Raw genomic sequence first — 23,424 nt, forward strand, 5'->3', positions numbered from 1 at the left:
CAGACGCTCTGCGCTAGAGTGAGAAGGGCTGACTCAAACATCGCTATCGCTTCTCAGCAACGGCATGCTGTGGGTTGACAGGAAACTGCCAGCACGAGACGAATGACAATAGTTTGTTTTGGTTTTTGCCAATTGCACAACGTGAATCTCTCTGTGATGAATTTGACCGAGTATGAGGTGAAAGCGGTAAGATTGCTCCTCACGAACACGGATTTCGGCTAACCATTCTACACCATTCCACTTTCCACAGTGCCCGTCCACGATATATTATGTGCCAAATTTCGTCTCGCGAGAAGAGGAAACGCAAATACTGCAAGCGGTATCCAGAGCACCGAAACCCAAATGGACACAGTTGAGCAATCGGCGATTATTAAACTATGGCGGTATCCCGCATCCAAAGGGTATGGTGGCAGAAACCATACCCCAATGGTTGGACCAGTTCGTGGAGCGTGTCAATCGGTTGGACGTGTTCGAGCCAGGAACGAAAGCGAATCATGTTCTGGTGAACGAATATCTGCCGGGACAGGGCATTATGCCGCATCTCGATGGGCCGCTGTTTTATCCGACCATCACAACCATTTCGTGCGGCTCACACACGGTGCTAGAGTATTTCGACCAGATGGAAACTGAGCCCACGAAGGCTGTTGGCAAGGCCGGTGGAGCGCTGGTACGACATTGTATTGCTAGATTACTGATTGAGCCCCGCAGTTTGCTGGTCGTGAAAAATGACATGTACCACCGGTATTTGCACGGCATCCAAGAACAGGATCACGATGTGATCGATGATCGAATAGTGAATCTGGTAACCGCCGAAGCCGACGGTGGTGCCAAGATTGGAGATGTGCTCCCCAGGTCAACGCGACTTTCTTTGACAATTCGCCATGTTCCTAAGACGACCAAAATGAAAATAAAACTATTTTAATTTCCCATGCAACTCATTTATCGATCCAGTCAATCCCCTCAAATGGGTTCGAACCTTCGGGAAGTTGAACATTGGCCATTCGTCTCACGTAACACACTGGCGTGCGTACCCCATCATCCGCGTGGCGCTTAGTTCCCCACAATGGACAATTCAATTGCTATCCTTCCGAGATGATTCCCAAAGAACCTGGAAATGCCTTCGATCTCGACACAAATAAACATTTTCTTTCCGCCAGATAGAGAATGAAAGAAAAATGGAAGCTAGAAAGGAAACTACCGAGGAGTTTTGCAAAAAATGTTGTCAGTTAAAGTTCTTTCTTTTGCTCTTAAAACGTCTCAATAAACATCTGTTGAGCGTAGAAAACATGATGCGGAAAATGCTCTCCAAACAAATGCTACGAAATATCTTGAAACAGAAACATTGTTTAATGTTAAATTAATTTTTTATTTTAAACATTAGCATAAATGTTCCGACTAGATCTGGATTGGAGTTGCGTCCTTCTTTTTCTTCACTACTTTAACGTACAATTCGAACACATCGACCTGTCAGAAGAATAAGTGCAAAATGTAAACAAAACGCTGTCACCGACGTTCAGTTGACGAGGATTTTACGGTCCAAAACAAGCAACGTCCACAAATCTACAAATTGCGCTTGATCTGGCGCCGCAGTATTGCTGCACAAAATGGTTTGTAATCGGCTTAAAAACAATCCTTACCCCAATCGCTAACGGCTCACCAATCTGTTTACTCTCCGGCACCAGGACATAGATGCTTTTTGCGGTGACGATTTCGACGTGGCTGGTTGGTTGAACCAATCGTACGAACGGGCTGGCGGAAACAAAGAGGCGTTCGTTTCGTCACTCGTTTCCAAAATGCAACTCTACGTTCAGCACACAAACGTAGCGCTCGAACAGACGGGTGGCTTAGTGCTGAAGAACGTTCCCCAGGTGATCCACAACGCAAACATGCTGCAGATTGAGACGGGGCTGCTGAAGCAGCGAATGAGTCAAGTGCAGCGAGAGATTTCGCACCTGCATGACGAAACCGGAGATTGCATGGCTAGCCTGGAGCGGCTGGATTCCGTCAAGGGGCGGCTGCAGAGGTCGAGGCAGTGTTTGCAAGAGGCGGATGGTTGGGGTAAATTGGCCGGAGAGTTGGATGATTTGCTGGAGCAATCGGACATTGATGCGGCAACCAGCAAATTGTTGTCGCTCCAGAAATCGCTAGCCGCACAGGTTGGTCTGCACGGGCAGTCGGAGCGCGAAAGTCAGGTGGAGTACTTCAAGAATCGTCTGGAAGCCCTGATCAGCCCTTCGGTCGTGGCCGCGTTGCGCTCATTGGACGGTGCCGCCTGTCGCCGGTACGTCGGAATCTTCGAAGGAATTGGCCGGCTGGACCAGTACCGGCAGTACTACCGGACGGTGCTCAAGAGCTTCGTTCACGAGCACTGGCGCAATGCGGTCGAAAGCAGCGAAAGCGGTGGGTCGGACGTCCTGAAGGAGTTTTACGATCTGTTGCTTGAGCTGCTGAAAACGCATCTCCGTTGGTGTGGCCAAACGTTCGGTGTTGTCACTGAATGTGTCCTAGCCATCGCCGATGCGCTCGAAAATCTCGAGCCCACGCGAGAAAGCGTTGTTCGTAGTGCACTTAAACGATCGAGCGATAAGTTTTGGACGTTGAAGCAATTCGCGCACGTCAACGTGGCCGCCGGTGGCCAGATGGAGCTGTGGGTGCGCGGTGGTCCACAGCAAGAAGTGAGCAAGTGCACCGACGAATCCGTGCTGGATCGGCTTTCGGGTGCAATGTTCACTTACTTTGGCATATTTCTCAAAGAGTACCCGACACTGGAAAAAGCGCACCTGGAAGCGGCATTGCAGAACCTGGCGATCGTGGGCACCACACCGTCGGACAGTGTCCACAACCTCGAAAGTGCCAATGCGAAGGTCATTCGCTGGACAACGGAAGCTCTGACACGGTGCGAAGAAATTACGCAGAACTGTGCTCTTCTGTCGCTCGGAAGCGTGCTGCAGAACTATCTGGTGGCCTATCTGGATCATTACAATCGCTGCCAAAAGCACCTGGCCGCCAGTCAGCAGAATCAGACTGACTGGAATCTGCTGCAACTGAGCGTCGTACTCCTACAGTGTCTCGGAACATTCCGCCAGACTGTGCAGGAAGCGGAGCAAATATTCGTTCGCAGTGTACTGGCCAAACAGAGTCAAATGGCCACGGGTAAAGCTCTAGCGAGCTTCGCTTACCGCCTGCAGACGAAGGGCGATGCGAATGAGTTGGAAAAATTGGCCACCACATTCCAGCAAACCATGGCCGACGTACCGGGCTCGACTGTGGAGTACTTTGCCGAGTTCCATGAGCGCATGAAGCGGACTTGCGAGGACATTCACGACACGCTACTACGGATCGCTTTCTCGCCAATCACGAACCACCTTAAGCAACTGGAAGCGAACGGAAGCGGCACGATGGGAGCATCATCTATGCCGGCCGACAGCTTGCCCGACTTCAGCTACGCCCCACAGGAATACATCACCCTCATTTGTCAGTACTTGCTGACCCTGCCTCAACATCTGGAACCACTCCTGTTCGCGCCGGCTCCCGTTCTGAAGGCAGTGCTCGAAGTAGCGGATACTCGCTATACCTCGAGCCGTCCCTGTGCCGATGTGTTTCTTACGCTGATCGTCGAAGAATCGGAAGCTTTGTACGTGGAGCAGATCGAGAACATTTGCGCGCTTGCCCCATCCGAAGCGAAACAACTGGCCACCGATATTGGTAAGCTGCCGCGTTTTCTATCCCTAAAGGAGCACGCCATATTCACACAATTTCTTCCGCTAGAATACTTTGGCAGTGTGCTGGAGGAAATGGGACAATCGCTGGGCAACAATCTGCAACAGACGGTCAAACTATTGCGGGCGCCCCTGGAATCGTACTCTGCGGCGGCTGCCGGCTGTGATCCAATGTTGGTGGCTGCCATCCGCCAAAAGCGAAACCTCGTTTCTTGCTGAGGGGATGGATTAACAAACATAATGGATTAGAAGAATATACACATTCGTTCATTCGCTGTGTAGAACGTAGGGCTTTCGCAACATTCGAAAACACTAAAACAGGAAATTTTTACGAGACATTTTTAGCACGTTGAATTTTATTAATGACCTTAACATTTGCTACCCGTTCGCGGCGCGCCTTTCTTTCGCTGCTGCTGCCATTTCATCAATATGTACAGTATTAATTACAGAAACACGCTTCGCTAGCTGCTGTGTACAGAAGAAATTACTAACAGGGGCATACGGAACGTTCTAAAACAATTCTTTTCTCATCGACGATCCGGATCGGTAATGGAACATGAATTATTTTGCAATTGTTTTGTCTTCTTATAAAACTCGATATTGAGGCGTTCAGCAAGCCGTTCCATCTCTCTGCGCCCAGTTGGCCTCTAAACAGATCAAAGATGAACAGTTTGATATGACGATCGTAATTTCTTCTTGTATAGAGAAAACCGTCTTAAAACGTGCGCTTGCAAGAACTGTCTGTGACTTAGAAACACCCCGTCGGACATTGGCGGTTGATAGAATCTGCGGGTGGCCGAACGTACAGCTTGCTAAACCTAGTTATCATTGAGTTTAAAGGATTTTCAGTTCAATTTTCCGTCGAATTCGTGACGCTTGCGAACGACCATATCGGCACGCTTTTTGGAAGGTAAGTCGAATATTCTTAAAAGATGTTACGAGTTTAACCTATTCCGCTCAGTACGAAAGCATTTCAAGATTTGGCTTAAAAAATATCCGTCGTTTCCGATGCTAACGGCAGCAGTGTGTACAGAAGCTTCAAACAGATGTATGGTCACCGAAATGCGAATGAAGTATTCACAGTGGTGCATTAAATTATACAAATCAAGCACGACCACTCTCTGCCCGCGTGCTGCTCGTTCTATTTCAGCTAGATGAACGTAAAAAGAAAGAAACCATCTGCTAGTCAAATTCAACAAATTTTACCTATGCAAAGCTTGCCGATTCAAACATAAACCAAGTATGTGCAGGCACCGATTCGCTCGCGCACTAATCCTTTCCTTTTTTATAAATAATCTAAAACCGTGAGGCACGATCGTTTACTTTCAATCGAAAGTATACCCACAAACCTGCCTCTTGTTTTAATCCATTCGTAAAACGTTGATTCGTTGCACTTGAATGGCGTAACGCACTGCAACACCTTGAGAGATGCAGAGGTCAATTCGATTAGATAGACATAAACTGTACGATCGGGTACTCCGTAAACGGCATATTCTAATTATGGTCGACATCGTGGTCGTAAACACCAATGACGACTATTCGTACGGCGATCGGCAAAAGAGAATCGACAGGAGCGTACGTAGTCCGAATGAAATCGATCGACCGTTTGCATGGCCTGCGGTGGCACCATAACAATGCACGATGCGTGTTCCCGTCACGTTTTACACCACTAATTGGACTCTATGGCCTGTTGCTGTTCGGTGTCGTCGGGACTGATAGTGATCATCATTTTCTCGTCCGAGCTATCGTTGCTATCGGATGAGGCCGACATATTCGATCCGATTTCCTGCAGAAAACAAGTAGAACAGCGTCAGCAATTTGAGCAACAGTCGTAAACAGTTTTATGATAAACGAATGAATTAAGGCTTTCTCAATATTGTACACACACTATGGTATGGTTAATGGTTTAAAGTCTTGTAACACCTCAACTTTTTCTTGAGCTCTTGAAGAAAAACGCGATTTATGAACCGTCTGTACCCATGCTGTATAACATTTAGACTATAACATTGGAATCATGCTATCTACATTAGAAAAAACGTTTAAATCTCTCTTTGCGACTATACGAAACATGATTGCTTGTTGCGGAAATACTAAATCTACGACCCAAAAGCCTCCCGAATAGTAGCAAACATGAACGAGCAACATTAAACAGAAAGGATTGGAAGCGTAACTCCGGAGTCCGTTGTTCAGCATCCTGATTCACAGTTTTTTAACAGTACTTTTTTACCTTCAGTTCCACCACTGTACAAGACGAATCAGCCGGAATCGGGGCATCTTGACACTGTTCGTCGTTCTCCAATATGAAGCCGTCCATCACTTCATCTTCGTCCTGATCTTCGTCACCATTCGTTTCGTCTTCGGTAGCCTTTTCATCCTCACCATCCTAGTGTGACGAGCAACGACCGCCGACCGAACATAACCGGCCCCAAGCGCAGGAGTAACGCAAAATGGTTGCAGTGGCGTAAAACGTTAAATTAAAACAATAGAAAATACGCAAAATTATAACAAACTACAAAGTGTGATTGAAACAATATAAATTTAAGCAGAAAAAAGAAAAGATCATATAAGAGAACAACCAAACACCAAGTAGTAAAACGAAACGCTAATGCTGAACTCAATAAGACCAAAATATCAAACCCATCGAGGTCCGGAAGGCGTGAAAATAGGTATTTGTCCCGTGTTTTTTTTTATCTGAATACTACAGTGAGAACAGTAACTTGTACGAAACATCAAACTTGTGCGTAAATCTAGCTATCAAACAGAATCCAGCTTCCAGAGAATAACCAATCTACATTGAAGTGCACTGATGCATCACACTACATCCCAACAAGTTCTCCAGCTGCGTACACCCTGACCACTTACCTCATAGCCGTACCGCTCCAAACCGTCCTTTTTCAGCTTGCTGTGGGTCCGTATGTGCTTCGAGAGGTGGTCGCTGCGCATGAACTTTTTGTTGCACTCGATGCACTCGAACCGCTTCTCACCGGTGTGTGTCCGCCGGTGGCGCTGGAGTTCATCCGAGCGCGTGAAGCGCTTCCCGCAGTACGGCCAGTGGCACACGAACGGCCGCTCGCCTGTGGGGGCAAGATTTCAAAAACGGTTCACAACTATTTTAGTGGTTCTTGCTCTGTTCAAACGGAGTGCCGGGCGCGTTAGGTCTTACCGGTATGCCAGCGGAGGTGTGCCCGGAGGTGCGACGTCTTCCCGTACACCTTGTTGCAGCCACTGACGTGGCAGATGTGTTGCTTCTTTCGATCCGCCGGACCCTCTCCCTTCAGCTCGCAGTTCGGGCAGGTGCAAGCCACCCGTCGGATTCGCTGCCGCGCCGCGTTGCCATTGTTGTTGTTATTATTGGTATTCGGCAGGATGGGTGTCAGGGAGGAAACGTGCTTCCGCCGCACAATGACCGGCGGCGCAACACTTTCGCCGCCGACACTGATATTTACGTTGACCGATGTCTGGTTCGGAGTGCTGACAATCTCGCCACCGCCGCCCTTTCGGTGGTGCGTCGTTGTCGTGGTTGTGGTGGTGGTAGTGGTCGATCCTCCGCCGCCACCGACCGTCGTCACTATCTGCGCAGGAGGGGGACTACTAGTTCTGCCAACATTCGTCGCAGCCACCGGGGTGGGCTGGATGGGAATGGGAGCGTTGTTGTTCGTGCCGTTGTTGTTTTCCTGCTTGATAAAGCACTTAGCGGGTTCGCTTGGTTCCTGCTTTATACTTGATAGTGGATGCGCCGTTGCCTGCTGTAGGGCTGCCGCTGCCATAGCCTGCTGCTGTTGCTGCTGCTGTGGCTGCTGCGACCCTGCTTGAGTTACTACCGGGTTCAACTGAGGCTGCGGCGCTGCTGTTTGCGGTTGAACCGGTTGCATGAAATTTGTCGGTATCACTTGGATGTTCCCGATGCCGGGAATGTTTTGCACTGGGATCGCCTGCAATCCCGCGATTCCGGGCATCTGGCGGAGGTGCTGCAGAGAGCCCTGCGGTAGAACGGTTATCTGCTGCCCCGCTGGCGCCCCTGCGATTGTTATGGGCTGAGGTCCTGGTTGGCCAGCAGTTTGCTGCTGTTGCTGCTGCTGCCCCTGTTGGTGGTGGCCTGCGGCTCCTATCGTCGCTCCAGAGTTTCCCGATGCGGCTGCTGCTGCGGTGGCCACCGCCAGCTGGGCGGCCACAGCTTGCTGGTGTTGTTGCTGTTGTTGTTGTTGTTGTTGTTGTTGTTGCTGCTGCTGCTGCTGCTGCTGCTGCTGCTGCTGGTGGGCTCCGTTTGGATCTTGAGCCGCTGAGGCGGCCGCTCCAACCACCATCGGTCCGCCGGTTGCACCGTTAGACATCGGTTGACCGGCGGTCTGTGCCGACTGCTGTAGAATGATGTTGGGATGCATGGAAGCGGTCTGTAAGCCCGCGAGTGGGTTTAGCGACGTCAGCTGTATTTGCTGTATCTGCCCACTGGGTGTCAGAATGCTGGCCACTTGTGGTATTTGCGGTATGACCTGCATCTGCGGTTGCATGACCGAACCAAACGTTTGCACCGGCATGTGCAACGTTTGGTAGACGGTTTGACCGTTTGGGGTCGATATGGGCACCTGAACCGGAATGGTTTGCTGCATCGGGAACTGCAGCACTTGCGGCAGGGTGGTGCCCGCTGGACGAACTTGCACATTTTGTCCTGCAAGAGACGGAGTAAAGGTATTTTTAGGTAACCCTCGGTGGTTCCACGAAGCATCCCCATTCATCGTCAGACACATCTGGTGTGGGAACTAGTTCTCAATCAATTTTGCTTTTGTCGTTGTTACTAGCTAGCCAACTACGTGAGTGAAATTAAATGATACTATTTACTGAAACCGATAAACCACCCAAACCAAAACAATTCACATCCTCACCGAAGCGGTCGAGAACGATACAATACGTTGTGATAGTGTTGATATCTGTGCGCGTACGCCAACCTTGCAATTACCTCCTTCCAGTTTGATCGTGGTTATGTTGTTAGGTATTAGATTTTGGGCCGCCACCGTCGACGCCGGAACTTGTATATTCGTGCCAGGAATCGTTATCATCGTCTGCTGTAACTGTTGTTGAAGCTGCTGCTGTGCTGCGGCAGCCTGTTGTGCAACGTATTGCTGCTGCACAATCTGCTGCTGAGATTGTTGCTGAGATTGTTCCCGTTCTCCCATTGCTCCTGTATTTTGTTGTTGTTGAATCTGTTGTTGTGCTTGTTGCTGGGCTTGCTGTTGTTGCTGCGCTTGCTGCTGTTGTTGTTGTTGTTGTTGTTGCTGCTGCTGCTGCTGTAGTACGTTAGCGGTTTGAGCCGTCCCCAGGGGTATTGTTAGCCCAGTGCCCGGAATGGTAAGCGTAGCTTGACCAGCTGCATGGAAAAAGAACAATTCAAGCGAAAGGTTGGTTGGGTGCGTTGCGTGAACGTAAACTGTGGTTGTTAGTCAGGGTATACTGGTATGAAGAGTATGAAAACGAGCATTGGCCAAATGAAACTGAGACAATGTTTACAAGGGTTTGTGAACGGCTGGATAATGCGTAACATCGGTGTCAAGTGTACCTACAGGGATAAAACAGATCCCACACGTGATCCTTAGCCTCTTATTCAGCCACTCCTATACCGACCTACACGCGGTGCCAGCTGGGATACGAGCAACTAAGGGAAGATCGGGTAACCAACCCCGGTGGGAACTTGGTCGTATGCTAACAGGGAAGGGGGGCTCTTTTTGAGTTTTCGAGCGTCTGTTCACCATGTTACGGGCGGCTCAAAACGGTGTCTGTACTCCAGGTTAGGGGCGGCCGATCAACGTCCTCGTGCAAACGTGGGACTCTCAACAGTGTTGTGCACGATGGTTCTCCGGCGAGACAGGGGGTTGTTGCGCAGACCGTACAAGCCGCCACCACAAAACACTTTAATGTAATGAACGATGAACAAAGAAATTCGAAATGGAACAATCGATACAGACCTCAATTTCTAAGGGAGCACACGAGTGTTCTCCGCAAGTATTGAAATCCCGCAGGTTCGACGTCGTAGCACTGCAAGAGGTGTGCTGGAAAGGCTCAATGGTACGTACGTTTCGGGATGGTCATGCCATCTACCAGAGCTGCGGCAAAACACATGAGCTGGGGACAGCTTTTATAGTGATGGGCGAAATGCGGATGCGGGTGATTGGGTGGTGGCCAATCAGCCCTCGAATGTGCAGGTTAAGAATCAAAGGCCGGGTTTTCAACATCAGCATCGTAAGTGTGCACAACCCTACCATCCTGTAGCAATGGCAAGAACCGAGACCCGGGGGGTGCGGTGGGCTATCCGGGAGGAAGTTTAGTCGGTAGAAGTCCGGCATGGTTTTGCGGTACGCCGGAGCGAGTGGGGACCAGCCGTCTTGGTGAGGAGCCTTTAGCTCCTCACACAGCGAGAAACCGAAAGTTTTCGTCTCCCGCAAGGGGCGCTGGAAGATTCATGATATGATATGATAACATGAAAACATGATATCAAGATCGTCATCGGGGATTTCAACGCTCAGGTCGGCCAGGAGGAGGAATACAAACCGGTGATTGGAGGGTTCAGCGCCCACCAGTGTACCAATGAAATGGGTCTAATCGACTTTGCCACCTCCAAGAACATGTCCGTACGTAGCACCTGCTTCCAGCACAACCTCCTACACAAGTACACCTGGAGATCACCAAATCAAACAGAGATGAACACAGACAACAGATGAAACCCAGGTTCTGATTGATTGTCGAGTCCATTCGAAACCCGCAGGGGGCTTCGATAGGGTGATGGTCTCTCCTGTCTGCTGTTCAACATTGCGCTACAGCGTGTGATGAACCGTGCGGAGACCAACACGCGGGGCACGATTTTCACCATCTCCAGCCAATTCGTTTGCTTTGCCCATGACATGGATATTGTCGGCAGAACAACTGCGACGGTGGCAGAACAGTTCACCAGGACCTAAAGGAGAACCGGCGAGTGCTCGGAGTTTTCGAACGACGAGTACTGAGGACAATCTTTGGCGGCGTGCAGGAGAACGGAGTATGGAGGAGAAGGATGAACCACGAGCTCGCGCAACTTTACGGCGAACCCAGTATCCAGAAGGTGGTTAAAGCCGAACGGCTACGCTTGGCAAGACATGTTGTAAGAATACCGGACAACTGCCCTGCGAAGATGGTGTTCGCCTCAAATCCGGTAGGGCAGAGACGGCCAAGGGCGCAACGAGCGAGATGGTTAGAATATTATTATTATAATGTTTACAAGGAAGAAGGGCATAAAAGGAGGACATTGAGTATTCAACATAAGAAAGTGGTGTGTGGTGTGGTTATACATATACGCTATCGGCATGAAGTTAGTTTTGGTAGGGAACAAAGCACGTTAACATTAACTATGGTTCATCTTCCTTAGTATTTAGATCCATTACACCAAACACACTACTACTGGGAAAAAAATTGTGCGCCTAATAGTCTAACAAAAACAAATTAATCTAATGTACAAATATTATCTAGTAATATTCACTTTCGTGTGTCGACTCAAGGTAAGAATAAAACTGCTGTGTATAGTGTTCTACTCGGCGTGGCAGCTTAGCAAGGGTAATACTCTTTTCGACCGGCCTAGTACAAATACAGAGTACAAATGGTACAAATGAACGCCAAATAGATAGCACAGAGTAGTTCCTCTCTGTATCGTTTCAACCTACATAGGAGCATCTCATTTGGAGAAACTCCTAACGACGATCGGTGCTGAGTGATTGTGCGCAAGTGCAAGAGTTTCATTTTTGATCACCAAAGTCTCTTCGCAATCTACAGCACACCCGAGTGAGGGAGCAGATGCACTTCCATCTTGGGATCTTACCGTTCGGTAGTTGCACGGCCTGTGTCATGTTTTGCAGAAAGTTCGCCGGCATCACTCCGCCGTTCGGTGCGCGAATGATCTGCCCGGAAGATGTGATGAACGCGGGCTGGCCGTTGATCTGTACGGCCTGGGCACCGGCGGCAGCGAGCTGCTGATTCTGCTGCAACCCTCCTGGAACGAATAGCGCTTCCTGGCCATCGAGATTTATCGTCTGTACCGGTTGGAGCATTTGGAAGAGCCCGTTCGGGTTCTGTATCAACTGGCCACCACTACCCTGCAGAAATTGCTGAGGAATGCCTTGGAGGTTGACAATCTGCGGTTGCTGCATTTGCGGCGGAGAGGTAACGAATGTTTTGACCGGTGTGCCCACCGGCGTGTTGGCCGATCCTGCCGACACTTGGACCGGCGTTCCGTCCGGCGCGGTCAGAGCATTCAGCTGATGTTGAGGCAGAAAGTTTTGTAGTTGCTGCAAAGTAATGACCTAGGAGTAAAACGGCCAAGGGAACAGTTAGTAGCCGAAAGCTAGAAAGTCCCAGCAACCATAGCCCCATACCTGAGGTTGTCCTTGCGCTGAAACCTGTTGTATTTGTGCTTGAAGTTGCGCCTGTTGCTGGGCATGCTGTTGCTGAGCAACCGCTTGCTGCTGAGCAGCATGTTGCTGGGCGGCTGCGTGCTGCTGTGCCTGCTGGTGCGCTTGTTGCTGGGCTTGCTGTTGTTGCTGCGCTTGCTGTTGTTGCTGGGCTTGCTGTTGTTGCTGCGCTTGTTGTTGCTGTTGTTGCAGCTGCTGCTGAACATGCTGCGATGCCGTACTTTGTGGCTGCGAAGCAGCCATGATTGCCGCGTTCAGTTCGTTACCCTTTTCGGGTTTAAGGAGGCAGTCGAAACGGATTAAAAGTTAGTTTTCGGCACGGGCAAGTGCATGCAAGTGATTAAATGAAAGTGAAATCAGATTTATACAAAGACCAACAACGTATAGCATAATAAAGAAACAAACCATGAACGTAAGCTTTTCACAAACGAAAGCAATGTTAGCAGAATTTTAGTCACCCTCTTCGCACGATTGATAACAGTGCATGTTTAGACGAAAGGTTTGCAGAGGGTTAAATGATGAGAGAGAAAAATCACAAAACCGTGACCATGCCAAGCCAAGGAAAATAATTAGATTGAAAAACTTTTTATGTACAAAATGAGAATTGGAAACCAAACACCAAAACACGAAATGGTAGAGATTGTGGCGAAATTGCAAAGAGTAGCGATGAGAAATTGGAAGATATCACCGAACGGACCTGTAATCCTTGGGCTTGTAGCTGTGCTACCACCGAGGCACTGACGATTCGTATCTCCTGCCCCGGTGCTAATGCACCTTGGCCGGTATCCATCGTGACGGAGTCCGGCTTCTATATTTTGTTGGTGTTTTATGCCATTGACATGTGGTCTAGTAGTATTTTTATAATTTTTTTAAAACCGCGACGTTGTGACGAGAGACATTATCTATTCAAACGTGACGGCTGTATGTATCTAGAAAAATCCAAATGATCAAATCAGACAAGAAAGTGTAAGTTTCTGGGACGGGCAGAAATATGAGAGGAAAAGAGCTCCCAGTGAAGTGCATTAGTTTGTTAAAGATATGAACTTTGGAACATTCGAATCTAAGGGGATACAAAAACGGCACTATCCGTAAGCATTCTTCGAAGGCTTGTTTCCAAAAAGAATGTTTTGACAAACTGGCAGCGTTACGATATTACAGTTTTGTTTTTGTTGATGGATGCTGCAAACTGTTCTTTTAACTTGTGTAAATTATTCTACCAACAAGTGGGATTGGCAATAAAACGTTTAGAAAGTCTACCAATGCATTCGAAACTATTCCAGGTCCGTGCTTTACATTTGTTGCTGCAGCCCATTACCGTTCGCACTCCTTCCTTCCTCGGCCTTCTTACTGTTTCGCGGGAAGAACAATCGCCCTTCAATCTCTCCAGCAGAGGCACAGTTTTACTATTTTCGAAAACTCTTCAAACTTGGTATCAATTATACGCCAACGAACGGCACTTTAACTGGCGAAACTACTCCCTTGAGCATCCTTTGGCCATCATTTGGTGTTGTGTTTCGCGGGATTTTCCACGCACGTACCTTGCTAATATTTTGGACCGTTTCATTCTTCGCTTCGTCGGGGTCATCCAAATGCACTTTGAGTTTTTTAACCCTCTTCGCCATGTTCAAAGCAACACTTTCTGTTTGTTTGCATCAGACACAACTGAGGATGCAGAAAAGCCACAACACAAAACACTGATTCTATTTATGATGTAAAAAACTATTGCTAACGCTTCGCTTCGTGTGCGACGAAGAAGACGTTTTTCGCATGCATCGGCTGTTGTTTTGCGGTTGCGTTTTTACCGAATCGCTTCCCAGTCCGTTTTTCTTCGCGCCAGCAAATGTTTCACACTTTTCCTTCGATGTAACCATTCACAAACGCGAATTATGCTCGGAAAAGGCTTATTTTGTCCTCCGTTTTCGATAGAACGCGCTCGTAAAAAAATTTCACCACAAAACATCACACACACCAACACTGCGTTTAGGCGCGCGGGTTCAAAAGTTGAACTTTGCGCCATCTATCGGAAAACAGTTAAACTTAAAATCTCGCCGAATAATACACGGAGAAACTGCGAACGAAAAGTTTTATATGAAAAACTAAACAAAGTTTTATATAAAAAATAAACGAGATTTTGTATGAAAAACTATACAAAGTTTTATATGAAAAATAAACGAGGTTTTGTATGAAAAGCTAAAGGAGGTTTTCTAAACAAAGTTTTATATGAAAAAATAAACTTGAGGTTTTGTTTTGTAACTAGGCGGCTACACGAAGCGTGAAAACTAGCGTAAAATTAATTTGCGATGTCAAATCGTTTACGCTTCGTGTGGCAGCAAAAATATAAAAACAAAATGTCAAACGTGTTTACGTTCGTGTTTTTGGTCCGAGAAAATAGAAATCGAAGAGAAATTAATTGATTTCTGAATATTCTTTCTGTTTTTTTCCGATTTTGTTGCTATACCAGCAAATAATAACTTAAACTATCCGCTGTTTGTAAGCAAAGCGTATGAAAAAAATAATTACGCTCGGCGTTTACGCCTCGCGCGAGCCGTAAACGTTTTGACAGTGCCGCAGCAGTTTGGCATTAATCGTTATTGTCAAAATCATTACGTTACGCCTGATGTAGCACCCCAGTAAAACACTTTCGTTTGGATTATTTCGCAACAAGCTTATGCTTTTATATTTTGCATAGCGGTTTTGTTTTATTTATAGATAAGGCAAAAAGAATATAAATTAGTTTTCATCAATTGTAAAGGACTTTATATAGTATAGTTTTGTTCTAGTGTGGCTATAAACACAGCTCCTCGCGAAGCCTCGATAGCGCAGTCGGTAGCGCGTAAGTCTCATAATCTTAAGGTCGTGAGTTCGATCCTCACTCGGGGCATTGAGTTTTTTTTGTTCGTTTCAATTTATTTCCATTTTCTATTGGCTGATATAAGCTTTTGATAAGTTTTTGCGTATGGTGTTTAAGCTCACATCCATCATTTCGAGTTAAATTGGACACAAAAATACTCTTGCTGAATCGTGTAACTTGAGAAAGTTATATCACAGTTTGGGTCAAGATTTTAAGTTGGCAACCGTATCGGCTGAAGTTGGTTGCTGCACATCCTTTTTCGCATTGATTGGAATCGGAATCGAAAATCGAATGCCTACCAATAATATTATCTCCTACACGTTGCTTAATGGCCCGTTCCCTTCATCGATTGGTTCGGATCTGGATCGGAAATAAAAATATTTACACAAATACAAGCGCCTGATCATGCGCGAACCGATGTTTGGCGCGGGCCATCTGGTTTTTTCGAACCAATCGAGCAGACGATATAGATATCTAATATTAGCTGGTCATTGGGCCGAGATCCAACGTTGGAGTTTTGTATCCCTCACGCTGCTGTTAACGGCCCCAGAAACGGCGCCAGTGTAACGGACGAAGTTTCCTGCAAAAGTATCCGTCAAATAAAATTCGGTTTTTATTTGATCTTAGCTTTACAATGAAGGGGAAGAACGATCTTCGGCACATACGCAAACACAACGTTGTTTCGGTTTTTGATGATTTTACTTTATTCTGGAACTTAATCACTCTAACCTAATGGCACAGCCATCCTCAAACAGGCAATTGGGGCCAAGCAGTAGGAAAACCGGGATTGCAACAACGGCGCACGCGTATATTTACACTTTTCTCTCTCGGTACAGTGTTTGTTCTGAGATTTACCATGAGTACGTTATGTTTGACTTATTAATTTAACTTTAACGGTAATACTTAAAATGATCCGATAAACATCAAGCGGTACAATTCGATGCATTCGCCATTGGACTTGGGACAAGCGATAATGTTCCGCCAAAATGGTTGAAATGTCTTGACTTTGTGATAGTTTAAACGATCTATCGAAGCTGCAGCTGAGCATGGCCATTTACTTGATGGACGTCTTCGTCTCCAGTGCCCAGACGTGCTGTGGCCACCCAGTGCGTCCCTTGATTTTGCGACCCTCCGTGATGTTAGCAGCGCTGTAGGAAAAGTTCTGAAGAGTAGAAAAGCAAAACGCAGAAACATAAATTAAAACACATCGATAATAGTAAGCCCGAACCGAAGGAGCAGCTTTAAGGCGATGGGAAAATTCGTAGCGTCGAGTGCGTTTCTTTTCCGGAAAACCCTTTTCCCGGAGTCCCGATTTCCCACCAGAACGCGTTTGCGGCAGCGATCGACCAAAGTCGGCTTTTAGAGCTCTTGGTGGCGTAATCGGGAAACTGGGTAACCACTTAAGAGATAAGAGGCATGCCGCCGCCAGCTCCCACCGACGAGAATCCGAAAGGCCAGCCTGAAGAGCCTTGATGGGACACGATAGCTCAGAGACAGTTTCCATTACATCAATCATGTGGAAGGAATTCCTTTGGGTGGAATTTCTCAGGCGCACGAGGCCGTATATCGAATGACAAATTAACTTCTGGATTACCGTCGTTTGGAGCACTGCCGCGGTACGACTCATGTCGTTCATTGTGCGGCAAGACGGTACCCAAAATAATCACGATTTGTTTGATGATGCACATGTCAAGTGCAGTTTTATGCATCAAGCGACGGGGCCTTTAAAAGGGTCATGGGAAGCCGTGGGCATCGTGTTGGGCTTTCCAGAGCGATAGTGCGATATGCGCTATTTGTTGGGCCGCGGATTGAGATATGGAAGTGCTTCAAGTGGTTCTTCCTTCCGCTTGCGGGTTGTGTTATGAATGGACCCTGGATGGAAGTTATCCTCGCTAAGATGCATTTAGTTTAATTTGGGCGGATGGATCAAGAAAAGAGGGATTTGGAATGAAGTGGCTTACGAATGTATCTAATTTTTAACCAACGGTGTTCGGGTTATCGAACCTAGAAAGTATACTTCCGCTGTCTGTGAAGCCGTTTCCGGTTCCAACTAACTGTGTCTCTTGCATTTAATTCGTACTATTTTTATTTCAAATTGTTACGTTAAACTGATTTGCTGCAATTTATCACACAAGCGTCGTGAACAACAAAAATACAGCATATTTATTGATGCAAATTAATCTTTGGGGCTCCTGAATGTTTCCTCCGTCAATTAGGTTGTTAATTGGGCCACACCACCTCAAGGAATTCAGAAAATGCACGTAATAATGCTTTAATTGTGGGTATTCTGGTATTTGTCACAATTTTTCATCGTTTTGCTGCCCCCTTTTGTGAACTCGTCAGCACCAAAAATTATCTCTCGGAAACGCCCCTTTTTCCTGCATTTTCCGGCACGACGCGCATGCTCGCGATTTGTCGCATTGGAAAATCGGATTTCGAGTTCCAAAAAGAGGCGAACAACTTCGAAAAAACGAGTTGTTACGGAAGCGCAAATCGACTGTAAATGCCAATGGCGATGTTCAAAACAGTACTCGATGCAGTGATGTCAAGAAGACTCCGTGGCGCAACGGTAGCGCGTCTGACTCCAGATCAGAAGGTTGCGTGTTCAAATCACGTCGGGGTCAAAGGCACAGGTTACTTTTTTTCGCTTCCGTTCCTACAGAACATTTTTTATACTTTATCCTCTCCAACAGTTAGATAAGGGTAAGGTAGGTAGATAAGGTAGTCCAATTCCGTCCTATTTTTGGCGTTCTTCTGGTTTGATATATCATGTTCTTTACCGCAATTCTTCAAAATACCATACAATAATTAAGCACGAACAATGCAAGTGCTGTTGCTTTCTTCTTAACTGTCTAACATCTGCATTATTAGTCTGAATTAGGGACATTATAATACGATACGTATACAACAGGTTATTTTTAAATAAATGTTGAAATACGTTTATGCATGAAAACAAAAAAGAGATTACTGCCCCGAGTGAGGATCGAACTCACGACCTTAAGATTATGAGACTTACGCGCTACCGACTGCGCTATCGAGGCTGGTTGCGAGAGCGAGAACCACATCCTATCCGGTGTGTCTCTTGTCCTCTTCTTTCTCATTCCCACATCTCCTACGCGAGACCCACGGAATATGCAAATTCGCCCACTGGAAGCTGTGTGTTAAGCGCGAAGACACACCGACTCTTTAATCGACATTCGATGTACACTCATGGAGTTAATGTTGGTCAACTTTCGTTCGCTAATGTCCTTTTTCCCACCAGAACGCGTGAGCACGTGTTGCGCGCGTCATTACGCAAAGGGGTCGTGTTAACGGCCCAAGTAACATATCGCCAGCGACAATCCCAAGCATCGACATGGGCACTATCACCCCTCAATGTTTGCATAACCGAAGTCAAGTGCACCCGTTTGGCCGATTGTTTCAGACAGCATGGTTGTTTGGTGCGGCGCGCGCAACGCGAATAATGTGATTAGCCTTACGCGGAGGGGCGGATAATCTGATTACCTACTATTAGTCGCACTTTGCGGTATTAAGTAACCCGCGAGGACCTGCTGAATGGACGAATCCGGGTGTGGTAATGCAATTTGAAGAAGGAAACGTTCACGGATGCATCGTCGTGTTGATAGGCCACAATGGTTCTGCGACCGAAAACCAGATCCTTTCCTGCGATCCAGCTGTTTCGTGCGTTGGCCACACTAGAGGTGCCGGCTCCTAGAGCGCCTGGCCTGACCTCGTCGTGGAGAGCTGGTTTTATTTACTTCCCGGCACCCTTGCGAAACGGGAGGGCGCGAGTGAAACCAGACCACTTACCGCTAACGATAATGATTCAATTAAGAACATTTCCCGAAACCATCGGGATGAAATGACTTGGCTCGCCACTCGTCTGCTCCGGGCGGAGGAGCATGCTGCGTATTTAGTCACCAAGAACCCCACCAGAGTCCACCGACAAACAATACTTACTTGCAACAACGACTTCTGGGCCCGCCGTTCCGCGTTGATCTTGCGCGACGAAGGAACCAGCTCTGCTCGGAAATCACACGACGGATCTTGGTTGCCGTTCACGACCGCGATAAGATGAGCAATGTACGAGATGGCCAGCCGTAGCGTCTTGATCTGGAAATGGACCGCCGAAAAATATGGGGGAGAAAACGTGCTTTTTAATAGGGGCGGTCTGTTTTCGGATCCAACTTTCCTTTTTTATTTGATGCTCGAGAATTACGAGAAACTGAAGAAACTGGCGTTTGGAATTATTTGTAATGTAATGTAAACCCCGAACTGAGATCCTTCTGAAGGTTGCCCTATTTCAGTGTACAAAAATTTTCTGCCAAAAGTACTTTGCAGCGTTTGTCTAACCTTGGACAGTTTCGTGTCGTTCGGAACGTTCGGAATGCGGTCCCGGAGCGAAGTGTACGCCGAGTTGATGCTCTGCGTCCGGCGGCGTTCCTTCTTGTTGGCCGTGTTGCGCCGTTTGACCACACGCACCACCGGAGGTCCGGTTCCCGGGACGACGTCAGCGGACGACGAGAGCAGCGAGGACGAAGAGGACGATGGTACGGAGTGCAGGTGGCCGGTTGCCGTGTGGTCACCGGCAGCGGCGCTGATGCCTGCCATAGGAGCCCCCCCGCCACCGGATGTCACATCCATCGGTGTTCCGTTTCCACCGTAGTATCCTTCATCCGGAACGTAGACTAACGATTGGACATGAAGAAAGACAAAGACCAAGATGTTGGCTAATCAGAACTGCTTCGAAATCACAAGTCACTATCGAAGATCGATCGCAATCGATTGGATCTTTGGTTTCGCGGGTGATGCTAGTCTAAAAATCTAATTTTGTGTCCCTCTTACCATTGGCGCTTTTCTCATAAACCATTGAACAATCGTACACTGGAGACTGTTGCTGCTGATGATGATGTTGGTGATGATTGTGGTGATGACCATCTGCTCCATGCGGAGACCGGAGACACTCGAAACCTCCGATCGGATGCTGCTGGGGGCCACCTCGGTACGGTGCCACGGAACAGGACGACGGGGATGACGAAGACGATGAGGACGACGTCGACGGATCACAGGATTGGGGCAAATGGGAGGTCGAGACCAACCGGATAGTGCTTACGGCCGAGCTGTGCACGAGAGACCGTGCCGTCGGTGAGTACCGCTCCCGGTGATGTGGTGGGTGGCCCGTTCCGACACCTTCCGGATGCTGTGACTCATTCGTCGAGCTGCACGGCGATCCCCAGTAGCCCTCCTCGTCCATGATCGTGATCACCTGCGTTCCTGTGCGTAACGAAAATGGTGATTATTGTTACTATTCTCTTTATGGCCGGGCACAAGATACGTGCCTGCGATTTGGCCACCAAACATTAACAAACAACAAATCCCACCGTGTGTGTTCGGTGGGTAGGAACATGTGAACCGCCACAGTAAAGAAAGGAGAACGGGAACATGTAAACGATTTCTTTAAAGAGAAGGCTTCAAATCCCAAACGCCTCTTCATAGTAGGAATTCCGTGCTTGGTGGCCTCTCTTGTCCACGTGCTGCGAAGGTTTTCCACCTCGGCAGTGCAACGTCCTAGAAAACCGTTTCCTCCGGGGTGCTCGAGACGATCTTGAAACGGTGGAAAACCCTCCCGGGCACCGATGTATCGTATCTTAATGATTTGTTTACCGAGACGAGCGTGATACAAATGTGACCGGCCCCGAGGCCTGGTCACCTGCGACGGGTGGAAAACCATCACCCGTGTTGGGACCACCGGAAAATGGTCGTTTTTTGTCTTCTCTTTGCTGCTAGTAGAGTATATAAACACGAGACGCACTCCACGGGTACATAAATCTTAGACAAACTCAGCTAAAAACTTTTTGAAAAATTCTCCTCTGTTTACGCTCTAGCCGGGGCCGAAAGGAAGCTGCCATGGAACATGATCGTCCCGTGAAGACCCGTTTCTGGATCACACAAACAGGGGTCTCCAGGGACGAGCGGGCCACAGGCGGACGGAGAGGGACCGGCAATTATTCCCTGCGTGAGCAGCGAAAGGATTGACGTCTTCGGGTGGAGAGTGGCTCATCAGGAGTGATCTTGAGCCAGCTTCCGGGTGCGGCTCAGGGCGGTTATTCGATATCCTTTCGCCAAGCACACGATTTAGGGCAAAGAGATCCGTGCTCCTCTGGGGCCTGTGTCAGGTTTATCACCTCTTGTGCGCGTTTTAACTAGTTGCAAAGTGTAGTGGCGACGATCGGTGCGCGACTTGTTTATTTTGTGATTTTCCGCCAGATTTCCGGACCCCGTTGATGGACGGAGTGATCCTCGAATGCGGAAGACGAACGACGTCATTTCCCCGTTTGGCTACCGTTTTGGAGAGGAAAATGACACTTGAGATGTTTATCTTCATGTTCGATTGCAAGTGTGGCCAGAAACGGAAATATCCTTTTTCACTACCGCAACGAAAATCAGTCGAACGTATCGGAGGATGTGTGTGAATCAGTTAGAATGGAACGCACAAAATTAGTTCAGGGAGAAATTAGAAATGACTGCCCAAAAGGACAGGATCACTCTACGAACCGGAAGGTAGCATCCATTTTTAACTTCAGGTGGTGATTGTAAAGGATTGGTGAATGTGGTTTTGATAAAAACATTATAAAAAGCACAGACTTGTTACTAACAAGAAACAAAAGAAAATATCGTTCTGCATCGGCCGGGAATCGATCGGCCGGGAATTCCTAATTTCTCACAAATATCCTGTCGGACACCTTCGATATCTGTGTATTAATTTCATTTATAACCCAGCTGACGAATGGAGCCGTAATGCGTACCTGAGCTTGTTTTTCACACATTCCAAAAAATTATTATAAATTTCCACACCATTGTTGGAGGCGGCAATATTAGTGGCGTCGGCACCCGTTCTCGTGCGTGTCACGTCTACTCCGCGCCGCGGCCTCACGGCGGCGCGAATGACGGCTTATTGATGGACTCTCGAATTCGGTTACCTCAAACGCGTGTAATCAAACTTATCATCGCGCACCCCCCGGGCACGAAGCAACCTACACTGCAGACCGACAGGGCCAAACATATCAAGGCGATGGTTTGGCTTTGCCTCGACGCTGTTTCTTAAAGTAAACCGTGAAACTAAATGATGCTGACAGCACGGAACTTCCAGTGCGCTTGAAAGTTACACCTTCCGCCTTCCGGTGACAAGAAGCGCCCAAGACCTTGGCTTATCTGGCTCGATCGGGTGGCCGCTTTAATGGAGGTAATAATTCGGCTAAATTTAGAGTAATTTGTTTCCGTGGCCCGTGCTCTCATCCACATTTTCATCCGCGTTTCCAGGCGCGGCGCGGCCGAACGGTTTGTTGTTTTTTGGTTTATGTTCAGTTGCCCAAACTTTTTCCATTCCTTGTGTATAAACACACGTGGTCCCTTTGGACACTAGTAGCGTTTGTGTTGGCTATCGAACGAGTTTTTGGAACTGCCGCTAAGCGAACGACACCAGCACTAGCAACATTACTTCTCGGAAGTTTCCCGAAGGAGGGAATTGGTTTAACATTGTGCGCCGTAAGGGAGTTGCTGAGTTTCTGAGCTACACTTTAACTGTGCTGGCCAAAAAAAAAAGATTGTTCTTTCTTGGATGTTTATGATTGAAATCAACGATAGCCTAGTTTCTGTTGGTTGTAAATTGCACTTCTATTCGTTGCTACGAGCATTTTATCACTCCTAGGTGAAATGGAAAAGGTACACCAATGTAAAGGATAGCACAAAAACCAAGGAGGGTTTCTGAGGTATTTGTACCTTCCAGCTTCTCACCTGGGTTCTGAGAGTCAGCGGGATAAAGTTGCGTGTAGTAGCTGCTCTCGTAGTACGGATCTGGTTCGCAGACGGGCTGACACAGATCGCCCTCCGACGAGGCAGCAGACTCGTAACTAGACATTTTGTTGTACATTTACAACAGCGAACTGTGAACTCGGTTTCTGTCAAATTTTCACTTAGTGTTGATCGGTTTCACTTAGTGCTGGTCGCTTCTAGTGGTAGTTGCTCACGATGTTGCGTACATTTTCAACCTGTTCAACGTGTTCCACAATCCTTTGTTCGACTTTTGGTCACTAAAACGAGGATCAAGGCGCACACGCACGCACGAACGGTTCAAGCGAGACTGAGAGACTGAGGGAACTTTTCACATCCAAGTTGGCTGGCCGGCGTTTCTCGCGATTGGCTGCCGCGCACCAAGTGGAAAAACAAAACGCATTTCCACGCATTTTCCAGCGGTAGCCCCGCCTCTGCGACTACACGAGCCACTAACTTTTTGTTTTCTTCGAATGTAACCTTCTTTTTGTGCTAGTTCAATGGAAAATAGAAGTATTTAGAATATTCATATATTCATAGTTCAATTTTACTTAAAAAAGGATTAGAACCATTTCGCGATTAATTATAAATTAATTAT

At 47.6% G+C, this 23,424-nt stretch overlaps 4 protein-coding genes and 3 non-coding genes across 8 annotated transcripts; 4 read left to right on the top strand and 3 right to left on the bottom strand.

Annotated features, from left to right (window-relative positions):
• Positions 1-135: 135 nt before the first annotated feature.
• LOC131210801 (alpha-ketoglutarate-dependent dioxygenase alkB homolog 6) lies at positions 136-922 on the top strand. Its single transcript, XM_058204092.1, has 2 exons — positions 136-186; positions 251-922. The coding sequence occupies exons 1-2, from the start codon at positions 157-159 to the stop codon at positions 920-922; spliced, it is 702 nt and encodes a 233-aa protein (XP_058060075.1). The 5' UTR covers positions 136-156.
• Positions 923-1,527: 605 nt separating this feature from the next.
• LOC131211413 (conserved oligomeric Golgi complex subunit 7) lies at positions 1,528-4,050 on the top strand. The gene is made up of 3 exons (XM_058204860.1): positions 1,528-1,607; positions 1,683-3,705; positions 3,769-4,050. The coding sequence occupies exons 1-3, from the start codon at positions 1,605-1,607 to the stop codon at positions 3,936-3,938; spliced, it is 2,196 nt and encodes a 731-aa protein (XP_058060843.1). The 5' UTR covers positions 1,528-1,604; the 3' UTR covers positions 3,939-4,050.
• A 5-nt stretch (positions 4,051-4,055) lies between these two features.
• Positions 4,056-13,762, bottom strand: LOC131211412 (transcription factor Sp4-like). 2 transcript variants are annotated; one of them, XM_058204858.1, is made up of 9 exons: positions 13,684-13,762; positions 12,843-13,074; positions 12,110-12,412; positions 11,557-12,037; positions 8,674-9,081; positions 6,883-8,385; positions 6,582-6,793; positions 5,947-6,102; positions 4,056-5,505 (listed from the first exon to the last, which is right to left on the bottom strand). In XM_058204858.1, the coding sequence occupies exons 2-9, from the start codon at positions 12,933-12,935 to the stop codon at positions 5,389-5,391; spliced, it is 3,273 nt and encodes a 1,090-aa protein (XP_058060841.1). In that variant the 5' UTR covers positions 12,936-13,074; positions 13,684-13,762; the 3' UTR covers positions 4,056-5,388. The 2 variants fall into 2 exon arrangements, with proteins under 2 accessions (XP_058060841.1, XP_058060842.1); XM_058204859.1 differs by lacking the exon at positions 13,684-13,762 and adding an exon at positions 13,461-13,522.
• Positions 13,763-14,953: 1,191 nt separating this feature from the next.
• On the top strand, positions 14,954-15,026 carry Trnam-cau (transfer RNA methionine (anticodon CAU)). Its single transcript has one exon. It is a non-coding gene; the product is annotated as a tRNA-Met (tRNA).
• A 1,024-nt stretch (positions 15,027-16,050) lies between these two features.
• On the bottom strand, positions 16,051-22,926 carry LOC131207052 (heart- and neural crest derivatives-expressed protein 1). The gene is made up of 5 exons (XM_058199661.1): positions 22,791-22,926; positions 19,842-20,270; positions 19,350-19,684; positions 18,957-19,109; positions 16,051-16,158 (listed from the first exon to the last, which is right to left on the bottom strand). The coding sequence occupies exons 1-5, from the start codon at positions 22,924-22,926 to the stop codon at positions 16,051-16,053; spliced, it is 1,161 nt and encodes a 386-aa protein (XP_058055644.1).
• Trnaw-cca (transfer RNA tryptophan (anticodon CCA)) lies at positions 17,549-17,620 on the top strand. Its single transcript has one exon. It is a non-coding gene; the product is annotated as a tRNA-Trp (tRNA).
• Trnam-cau (transfer RNA methionine (anticodon CAU)) lies at positions 17,965-18,037 on the bottom strand. The gene has a single exon. It is a non-coding gene; the product is annotated as a tRNA-Met (tRNA).
• Positions 22,927-23,424: the final 498 nt, after the last annotated feature.

This window comes from Anopheles bellator, chromosome 2 (assembly GCF_943735745.2).
Source record: "Anopheles bellator chromosome 2, idAnoBellAS_SP24_06.2, whole genome shotgun sequence".
NCBI classification, from domain to species: Eukaryota; Metazoa; Arthropoda; class Insecta; order Diptera; family Culicidae; genus Anopheles; species Anopheles bellator.